At 41.1% G+C, this 11,107-nt stretch overlaps 1 protein-coding gene across 1 annotated transcript; it reads right to left on the bottom strand.

Annotated features, from left to right (window-relative positions):
• Window positions 1–557: 557 nt before the first annotated feature.
• Window positions 558–2,666, bottom strand: LOC136441184 (TLC domain-containing protein 4-B-like). Its single transcript, XM_066437322.1, has 3 exons — window positions 2,544–2,666; window positions 1,842–1,921; window positions 558–1,441 (listed from the first exon to the last, which is right to left on the bottom strand). Exons 1-3 carry the CDS (start codon window positions 2,604–2,606, stop codon window positions 1,156–1,158), a joined length of 429 nt encoding a protein of 142 aa, XP_066293419.1. The 5' UTR covers window positions 2,607–2,666; the 3' UTR covers window positions 558–1,155.
• Between the last annotated feature and the right edge of the window lie 8,441 nt (window positions 2,667–11,107).

Raw genomic sequence — 11,107 nt, 5'->3', positions numbered from 1 at the left:
TCATTTAATTTTATTTTGACATGGACCTTTCTACCAGAATCTAGGCTGTAAGTCTCATAATTACCCACATTTTCGAAGTTGTGCGTAATCGTCCTTTGTTGGTAGAATTCATCAGACGGCACCGTGTAACAGACACAATACCAGAACTCAAAGTCCCTGGTCATTGTTCGTGTTTTAGAGTCTAGTCTTGTGACGTGTAAGTGACGCACTCGACGGATACAAGAATAAAATCTCGTCTAGTTGTCGTTGAATGCAGGAGATCATTTTTAGATAATTTTGTGACGTAAGGTGGTAGATGTGGTCCTGTAGCTTTTTTGAGGCAGTACGGGCTGTCGATTGTTATCAACTGTGTCTATATCTAGCTTAACTAGTCGTTAAAGAAGATGGTAAGACGGTCTTCGTAACGTCGGCTCTTATCCATTACTCGGTGGTGAATGAAAAACTTTGCTATTCAATTACTCAACAACCAGATGAATTCATTGATTTTTTTTATAAGTGGCAGCTTCTTTTAGAATTTTCAACACGTTATTCTACGAATTAGACGCTATACACACTGATCGGATATTCAGATCACCTGAATTATATCTTTTAATCTGAAATATCTGGTATTTCTCACAAATTTGCATAGATTGCATTAAAAGACAACATTGTGGTAAATATTGGCCTGTACTTTATGTCTTAATGGTATGTATAGTTATGAGGCATAATTTCACAGTCTGAGGTATCGTAGTCATTTGGCGTGTTTGTTGTTTTGTCTTAGTGTGTGTCCGCAGAAATACAGAAGTGGTGTAATAAGATACTTAGAGAATTCGCAGGATGGTTTAACTTCAAAGGTTCGCGGTGTTGGTTGAATGGAGACAATTTTATCATACCGTTGTTGATAGTTCATATGTTACTGACTTGTCTTTGTTTGTGTGTGTGTGTGTGTGTGTGTGTATATATATGTTTGTGTGTGTGTGTATGTGTGTGTGTGTGTGTGTGTGTGTGTGTGTGTGTGTGTGTGTGTGTGTGTGTGTGTGTGTATGTGTGTGCATGTGTGTGTATGTGTGTGTAAACGATTGACGGACAAGTGGATGTCATCCATGAAAACAGTTCAATATTTCCGTTCCTGAGTGTTCGGGGTGACAAAGTCAGTGTTGTTACGATCTGCAGTAGCTAATCCAACTTTCTCGTCGTCATGAACCTGTATGTCCCTCTACATATTTTCACTGCCCAAAAACAGTTTATCCCGTCAAATAGAAGGTCCGCAACGAACCAGAAGCCCAGCCCCAGCGCGCCGAACCGCACGTATGTTTGCGGCGACGTGATGAGTCGGAGAGACTGTGCCCAGTAGTACGGGATGGGGAGGATGCGGGAGACCAGGAAGGACGCCGCAAATACCAGACCGTTCGTGACGTAAAGTCGGGAGTTTCTAGACACCCCCGCCGCTGCAAGGAGCCACCTGCATTAAAAAAAAGAAACAGTCATGCCTGTCCATCACAATTACATGTATAAGTTCTAACAGTGATAGCATGGCAAGAAGTGGTTCGACTAAAGAGAGAGTGACTGCACACCAGTCAAATATTTGCATCTTTCTGGTGGTGGGCAGAGCTACGGTTGGGTCTATTCAATCATATGGCAAATTAGGTTTTAGCTTTATGGAGCAATCTAATGTGACGTCACAGGGACACTAACATGGAGACGGATGCAGCTATTTGAATTTCAGTGAATCTGAGCTGAGGTGTTTTTGAACAAAAGGAGACCATCTGACCCTTTAGAATAAACTTTACACAGTGTGTAAAGCGCACAGGAGATAAGACTAGAGAAATAGCTTGTAAATCATTAAAAAATCGTGTACCAACCTGAGGTGTAGAAATGGGTTGGACACCTCCTGGATCATGCGCATCGCATTGAAGAACGTCGGAGGACCGAAGTCCAACAGCTGAAATGACATGATGGGAAGCAATTCACATTCACTTTTTGTTTATTATCTTCCATTATACTTTGCTTCAGTTTTGCAATAGTCTAGAAAGGGTTAGGAAGTCAGGCGGCAAAGCGCAGCATGGTACATTTGTATGATATTAACTCCTTTACTATATTCTCACGAATTACAATATTGTTCGCTTAGATGCTAGGAGATAATTTCTTCCTACGTCATGGGAAATGAGGTCGCTTGTTTCACAGTAAACCTACTGGTTTAATGACCGTAAACCTACGTCTCGGCCCTGTAGGAGAAGGTTATAATATTGGAAATTGCCAAAGGTGAATACAGCAGTCAGATTAATGTGAACATAATTGACCTTTACTAAATATTATGTGGAGACATTTGTCTTGCAGAATGTGGAACACGTTCAGTAATCCCGTGGTCACATTCGTCGTAGGGCGTCGCACACTTTTGATGCCGTAGAATCAATTTCCAAGCAAGCTGTGACAAACGTAACAAGCATCATTTTCCGTTACAAAGCAGCTGCCGATTCGTTTACGACATATTCAACAATGCTAATAATGCAGTCAGCTGGTAACCGTACGACGATCGTGCGACCAATGTGCCCGCCCGTACTCACTATTTTTGCCAGGATGCACACGACGATGATGAGGTGGTGAAGGAGGATGCCGGGATCGGTCATGGCGGGGTTCCTTAGCAGCAAGCCCGTGTCTGGAAAACATTCAAAACATTTTTCTCGAGATATTATTAATTTATGATGGCTTTTTGTTGTGTGTGTGTTTATTTGTTTCAGATCACAGACTAAAGAATCATAACCTACTGTTATTTCGTTTGATATCTCAGGTTTTAGGTAAGCAAAGCACATTCAGCCGAACGTATAAACAAAAAAAAAAGATATTGGTAGATCGGTCTATCTCAAAATGACGAGAAGGCATGGTACTATTTTGGTTACTTATAAATGCAATGCAGCCTCGCCACGACTTGAGTTTTCAGCTAAGCACACTGGGTCAACCATGATATTCTCGATAAGTCATCTCGATTATTTTTTAATAGTACAAACTTAAGGTTTCACCCACTAAGCTAATGTCCTTGGCTTCCCCGTATACGGGGTAGCTTAGCTTTACGTCACTATCTAATATGACAAAAATGCCCGGGGTTGGAACTTATGCCCCACTGGATACATGGAATTTGGTCTATATTAGCACAAAGGTTTGAGCCATTTAGCTAATGCCCTTGGCTTCCCTGTACACGGGGTAGCTGTCTTTACGTCACTATCTAAAATGACAAAACTTCCCGGGGTTGGAATCTATGCCCCACTGGATCCATTGACTTTGGTCCATATTGCGAAGAATAATATGGATCATGGACAGTCGGAAAATCTAAAAAGAAGTTGAAGGATGATACGACGGAGAATTCAACTTACCGACAAGGAGATAGCCCACGTTGGTTGAGGCAGTGTAATGGATAACGCTAGAGTCATCCCTGCAACGGTTCGAAGGTACATTGAGAAGCATACAAACTACATTTGTATGGCTTGCACACACCCCCACAAAAAATTCACAAAGACACAATAAAGCCGCCTACTTGACAAGATATATATTGTAAAAAACAACAACTTTGAATTCCTTAGTATAGCATCATGTATTTCAAATTAAGTTAAAAGACTGTAAAATCAATGTTATAGATTCCAATAAAACAAGGAAAAGCGACGAAATATTTTGTTATATATCATAATTAAAATATGCAATAATGCCAATATATCTATATTGCATCTTTGCAGGTCTCTTTACTATGAAAAGTGTGATTGCAGGTCTTTTTTAAATCTTCCCACCAAAACTCTCATTAGTATTTTAGACGAATATCATCAATAATGAAGTTTAATCTATAAGTAGTGTCTGTATTTTGCCGTTCAAGTCATGTTTTTACATATGGATCAGATTCAATTCTTAAAGTCATATAGGTCATATGCATACAATGCAATAAGTTTGGTCATTCAATGTAATGATCTCAACCGGCATACTCGTCTCAGACCGGCGAAGGAAGGGGGGGGGGGTGATGGTAATAGATAGGTCACAGTTTCGGACATAGAATCAACCACAGAGGTGCCTGGGCCTGGACCGAGCTACCGCAGATAGCCAGAACAGCTACTAACATGTCTTTATAAGAAGTCGCACTGAACTGGATAGAGATGAACGACAAGCTTTGATGATGATAAGAACTTATGATGAAATCTACGACTGACCTAGCACACCTTACTGCAATACGGAATATAACATGTCTGCATATTTTTTTCTACTTATGTACAATTTTTGTTCATTATTTGTTATATGTATTGTTTGTGAAGCAGTGACATGCCAACCTGGCTAAATCAAACACAAACACAAACAAAAAGATAAGATACACTACAACTGACCACAGCGTGTTGTTGTACAGTTTAGGCAGCTCCTCCCAAATAAGGGCAACGACGGCCACTGAACCCGTCAGGATAGCGTTCAGCACAGACATCGTTCTAAAATATAGAGAATATCCATTCAATCATTAATTTATTCGAATCCAAACCTGTGTTCAACCATACATTCGCTAGGAGGCGTAGCTGTACATGGTCAATATCACGTCGCCTGATAATGGCGTCGTAATGATTTGCAGTACAACCCTATTACAATGTGTGTACATAAACCCATTTTCGTACACCTATGGAAGGAAATCAAGTAATGATTATTTCTGCAAGTAGTTTGTATTGGCGGGAGTACAATCAGACGTTAGCTAAGATAAGCTAGTGCTTTGTATATACTCACATATTTCCTAGATAACATGCTAACAATACATTCAAAACGATGGCACGGTGGTCAACTTCGAGATCTAAAGGTGACGAATTAAATCTCCAATTAGATGCAATCTCAGTGTTTACGTGTTTTCATAACATTTGTCCTTTTTGATAGTACCTGCCAGCGTAAGACGACGAGTAGAAAATCAGAATGATGTATTGTAAATGTTGCAAGAACTAGATGTTGTATATGTAATGATATGTTGAGTTATAAGGACTCAAATGACTGTGTATCTCAGGTATATTGAATCTTACCCTTACCTCTTTCCTCATGACCTCAATGAAAAGCGGCCTGCGTGCCGATTTAAGCGTATCATAAATAAACAAAGCAGACAACCAAACACGTGGGACACACTGAACTAGATCCGCCAGCTTAGAAATTAGTGACGAATATAGGTGTGTGCTATCGCTTGGGTGGAGTTGCAATAAAAGCTACTTTTGTCAGTTGGATACGGTCTTTGCAACCGTTACATCTGCTTGGAGCGAGATTAGGTTTTGTCTTGATCGGGAGATTATAGCTTGAAACGATGATAGTTTCCTGGGAGATGGATCAAGGCGTTGGAAACAAAGACGACTCCACACGGGGAGACGCGATACAGTTGGCGACTCCACCTACAGACCACCGAATAAGAGAGCTAAAATATATCATATAGATAAGGGTTTTAAACCTTGATAATTGGGGTGAAATATTGGGGTTTATACGATAATACAGACTACCTGTATTCTTGTTGAATTAGTTTTGAAAAGGACCGTTCTCCATTTTTGTTTGTTTTTAATAGGCACCCATGTGAGATAGTGGAATGATCAACAAAAGTGCGGGTGGAGGGAGGTGGGTTTTTTTTGCAGAAAGGCCTTTTAAAATATGTCGGAAATGTATCGGACGAACAATTGGGCATTGTCTTAAAACAGGTCAGTGTCTGAGGTTAGGTTTCCACTGTCTGAAGTTATGATCCCCAGGATCCCTAAGAATGAAACCCAAACATTTTTGTCCACTCTTTCATGGGATGTACATGCCAAGCATACATTGGCGTTACATACCAGGTCACCGCAGTATCACGCCCACTGACACCCATATATACACCCCTCGCCAGTAACTGCACAAGAACAAACTAGTCATGATCAGTGGGTAGAAAAACAAAACAACATGGATACAGCAAGCTATCTTCCAATTATACCCCACTTTTACTGCTACTTGCCCCTACTGCCCCCCTCCCCCAGACGTACTTGTTGTTCCAGACTCGCCGGTCCCCCGTCGTCAGGAGCTTGTACCCAGGGCACAGCATGGCGGACACTCTCGGGACCAGGAATAGGAAGGCACCCAGCCACATCGCCGCGCTGGCGGTCGACACCAACAAGAACGCACGGAGGTCCATCTTATGTCAGAGAGATTTGTGGTGGTCTCGTCTGTGCAAAGGTGCAAAGTCCTTGTTACGGCAGGTGGAAAGGGGGAGGGGCGGCGTTGTCTTCTCCTTCCTTCACGAATATCGTCAACAAATAGAGAAGCAAGACATACCATGTCATACATCCACCTCCCACGTGGATCAGAAGAGAACTCAGTGATCCTAAGAAGGTATCAAATGTCATACAGCGGCCCTAACGTCCGCTCGTTGCTATAGAGAGTTGGGACCTCGTTACTTCCGGGTTTAGTATCCTAACGACCACGCGGTCACTGACCCGAATCAGGCTGGGCTAAACCATTTACAAAACGTCGTGATGCGGGGAGCATTTCATCTAATGTGTGCTTCTTTTCGCTGTATTCATGAAATGAAAAAACAAAAACAACACTGCTTTGAGTATGTCCTATCTATGTAGTCTTCTATAGATGTCTTTTGTAATTTGCAAATGCAGTGTTGTTGTTGAAAACGTATCATCACGCCTGTTTTCCGGATGGTATAGTCCTAATACCTTTGAGCCCGATGTCCCAAGTTGCCAAGGCAATTGAGGTTGAAGAAAACAGCTAGTTTCACTGTATTAATCCGCGACCCCGTCCCGTAATCAACCCTAACCCTGAGACAAATTAATGAGAATGTTATTATTCACTGATGATCCATATTTAGGGACAAAATTAAAACCAGAATAGTACATTTTTCAAGATAAAGAAATAGGTCCATCATATGTGCCTTAAAGAGTGCTGGGCCTAACCCTATGCTAGGACCTTAAGTGCAAAGCTGACAATATCTAAGCAATCGTTAAGTCGTCTGGAATAAAATATTGTGCACTTGGGCACCTTTACTGGTTTCATTCTTTGATAGAGAATTCAAAATTCAAGGTCGTTTGGAACTGCCAAGCTAAATGTTGACGTCCGTGCACAGAGAATATGCATCAAACCATGGGAATTACTCGTACATGCTAGATTTAGTTTAACGTAAATTTTCGGCCAGTTATTTGAGGAATAGATAGTTCAGCTGCCCTTTTAAGTGACACACTAAGAAAATTTTCATAATTCTTACCTAAGTATCTAAATCGTCACTTTAAGCTCGAAACCAAAATTCATGAAGATCCGTCAATCCCAGCTTCAGTGATTCTCGTTCAAATCCAAAATCGCCCCCTGCGGGTAAAAAAATGCCGCTAGGGGGCCACCCTACACCACTAAACTCTCTGGTCCAAGAGCGATCTACTAATATTACGATAACAGCATGACGATAACACGAGATATCAAAACCGGAAGTTCTGCTACAGTACCTCAACGAGACGTTAGGGTGCCCACAATCTGATGATTTAAGGTCTCAATTAGATGTTTCCAAATGCCAAATACGAACACGACCCACCAAATGCATTATTGAGATATCGTGTTCACGCACAGACACACAGACACACAGACACACACACAAACACAGACACGCACGCACACACACACACAAACACACACAAATTAACACAAATACAAATAGAGGGACATTATTATTTATCATGTGTCCATCAAAAATGGACACTAGAAATAAAAAATGACTTCACAGCAAAATTTAGTAGCATTATCTGAATCATCATAAAATGGAATTAATAATGTGCATATCATAACATTATTAGACAGTTTGTGACATTTAGTTGATCAAAAGCTGTGCCGGTTAATGACTTGAATGATAAGTGGCTGTAGATCTACGTCGACAGGCGAACAAAGCCAGCTCAACCAGCAGAGTCTACGACATGTCATGCCCAATGGCTATAATTATATCTCATTATCTCTGTAGCAATGCTGGCGACAAGACGAGAATGTAGGAACAGGATTTTGATTTGATTCCGTCCGAAGTTTTCACATTTTCCGGACTTGCGGAATTCCGCAATGAGTGGCAAGACTCTACCCAAGTTGCTCCAAGCGCTGATGCTTATATCAGTTGCTGTCCCGTCATTTCAACAGGTACGAATCATTTTGGTTGACAAATTTACTTCCTCAATTATGAAGATAATTTACTTTATTCTTACAATGTTTTTCACGGTAACTCAGCATATCTAGCCGTTCAGAGAGTACTTTAAAGGCATCACCATGTTTAAGATGATCTTAGATTGATACAGAATTATTGATTGAACCTACTAGTTCACAGAAAAAATGGTTTTCAGAAAGGTGAACGTTTTGTATGCGTCACAAGTTAATTATAGAATGCATAGGTGCGGCCGAGTTATTGGCCCCTTTGTTTGTATTTTAGGGAAGATGTTTGTACGAATTCACGAAAGTTTTGCCACAGTTAAGCAAATTGAAAATCTTTTGTACTGTTGGCAACGAATAACTGTTCCTGATGTCGTGAATTTCGCTGTAAAAGTCCATGGTGACGTTTCCCTGTCGCGAATACTGTAGATTCATCGATATTCGCGGGAATTTAATTTCGCGGCAGTGGTGGGAAAGAACTTTCCGCGTAGTCTCAAGTTCGGTGTCGAGTCCATACCGGTGCACAGAAATACGTGCATGCGGTTTCATAGATAAAACAACCGCGAACATTTTAAGAGTTACCGTGTTGTCACGACCTTGCCCCTTACACTCCGAGCCTTCGGTCGGTGACCTTCGATAAATGTGAGAGCAGCTGGCTTTAGTATTAGGCAACAACTATCTTTCGAGGCAGCTTTTACGGTCCTTTTTTCTTTTCTTTTCGTATCTATGTGCTTGTTTTGTGAATGTCTGATTTAGGGGTGCGGGGGAAGGAATTTGCCCAAGGTTATGGAGAGGGGGGTTCGTTGGAAAACAGTCGTTTCCGTATTTGAATTCAAACTGCGCGACGATCACAGCTGACGTTCAACCAAAACAGACTCCAACCGTTTCACAACTCATTTCTGATAACCCAAACCTTTCCATAACCTCCCGGTCACTCGCGAATTCTAAAATAAACAACACACGACTGACACAGCCGACCAGTAGCTTGCCAACCTCGTAGGCCAGCCGCCAACAAGTCCACAGACGACATCGCTCGAGAAAGACTCTTACAGGGTTATTTGTCGAAAACCATAAGAAATATGAGCGTAGAATCAACAAAGCAGGAGATTACTTAAGTGACTGAAAGTACGAAGCATTGTTATATTTAGATGTAGCTCGAACAGTTTAGAACATCGCTCACTAGAAAAAAAATCATGAATTTTTGCCCTAACTTATCTTTTACAACAAAAACCGATAACGCCCTTTGAAGTGATTTCAAATTGTCGCTACGATCTGGTGCAACACTTACAGAAGAGGGACTGAAAGCCCTCCCTCCAAACATACATGCGAATTAGATACATGAGAATTCAAGGATGGCCTCTAACGTAATTTGTCCTGGGTCTTGTACCATTAGGATGGGGGAGCGTCACACGACTCATGGCACAAACATAGTAAGTTTGATACTAACAAAATGATATATTCCAAACGTGATCTCAGCAACTCACTTAATTTAAGATTTGCAATAGAACAGTATTCAACCTTTCTCATTTCAAAAATAAAAAAAAATTCCAATAAAAAAGGTTGGGGCTGACCGCTGAGCGGTGGGCCAAAAATAGGCCTGAAAGTTGGACGTTCTCCCTCCCTCCCATTCATACAACGTACAGTCCTTTAGAATTAAACAAATAAACGGACGACCAATCACAACCTGTCAATTCTATGACGCAGACGTATAACGCCAGTACCGCCAGTACCAAGCTCCAGAGTGCCGCTGGCTCTACATTGTAACCTACACTTCTAATTTTAGGCATGGTCTTCTGAACTATGTCAGCCAAACTGGTAGAACAAGTGCAATTATCCGCTTAACTGTCAACGTTTGCAACAAGCCTTTGTCATACAATGATAGATGGACACCCATTGACGTGCTTAGCAATGATTAGAGCAGATTGCAGATATGATTTTGTAACATCTTTTTAAGCTTTGTGAAATTTATGATCCCTCTCCTGAGCTGGAGAAGATGTCAACAACCACTATCTATCAGCATGGTTTGGTCGATACACGATAAATTAATTTTGAAAATTTAGACTTTTGAATGTCGAATGCGGACTCTCAAAAGAAATAGTGTGGAAAGATTCAAATTAAGGGGATACGAATCTGATTTTTTATAATCAATGTGTAAATGATCATTCTTTTTCTTCTAAAATACCACAATGTTATGAACAGGAATAACAAGGCCGGGGCCATAAACGTTGCCCTTCTGACGCGTCGTTGGCTTCTGGCCAGGCATGGACGTAAGAAAATCAAAGAATGGTGCAAACAGATAAATTCAAGTAGGATATAGCTGTTTGTGTTATCGTTGATTTATTTCATGACTTTGCTTATACCCATTCCGCTAGATGACCGCGCCGCGCTCCCGCTGCGACTAAAATTTGGCTAGGGCGCGCGCTGAGAGCAACGAAACCCACGAAAAACTTGCTCAAGTGGAATGGCTTCGGCAACCCCTATACTCTGTGCAACCAAAAACTCAAATGTAAGCAGCCTTTATGAGTGACCAAAGATTGGACAGATCATTACACGAATTCCAGATGTAAAGAAGGTATCATTTTACGCTTTTTGTGTTTTGCTGTCTATCAATGCCCCTATTCCACTTGACGGCGCTCTCGTCGCGCTCTCGCTGCGACCTAGAGCGCCACGAGAGCACCGAACTCCCCTGCTGCAACTTAAATGATAAAGGTTGACATCACGAATTCCAATTTACTATATTGCCGTTTTCCATGAATATGTTATAATCGTAATGTTTTTTTACAACAGATTATGCTATAGTTTCCTATGATAATGTTATCATGATATTGTTATTTTCCTGCATAGACCACCGTTCACAAGACGACAAAGATAACGACTTTACCGGTGAGTTGCATTAAAGTAGCAAATTAAACCTTTAAATAAAAAAATCATTGACCTTGAAACTTTAATAAGAAACAACCGCCTGACGGAATTAGTTATAAACGAGCTCCTGCTTATC

This window comes from Branchiostoma lanceolatum, chromosome 9, assembly GCF_035083965.1.
Source record: "Branchiostoma lanceolatum isolate klBraLanc5 chromosome 9, klBraLanc5.hap2, whole genome shotgun sequence".
Taxonomy (NCBI): domain Eukaryota; kingdom Metazoa; phylum Chordata; class Leptocardii; order Amphioxiformes; family Branchiostomatidae; genus Branchiostoma; species Branchiostoma lanceolatum.
Note: the sequence above shows the minus strand (reverse complement) of the source record. Positions and strands in the feature narration are given on the sequence as shown.

Bases quoted from the DNA above. Each gene is read 5' to 3' on its own strand.
- LOC136441184 (XM_066437322.1), bottom strand. From the start codon at position 2,606: ATGACCGATCCCGGCATCCTCCTTCACCACCTCATCATCGTCGTGTGC. The intron at 1,922-2,543 runs GTGAGTACGGGC...ATGTCATTTCAG, and splicing joins TGTGCATCCTGGCAAAAATA to CTGTTGGACTTCGGTCCTCC. The intron at 1,442-1,841 runs GTTGGTACACGA...TTTTTAATGCAG, and splicing joins AACCCATTTCTACACCTCAG to GTGGCTCCTTGCAGCGGCGG.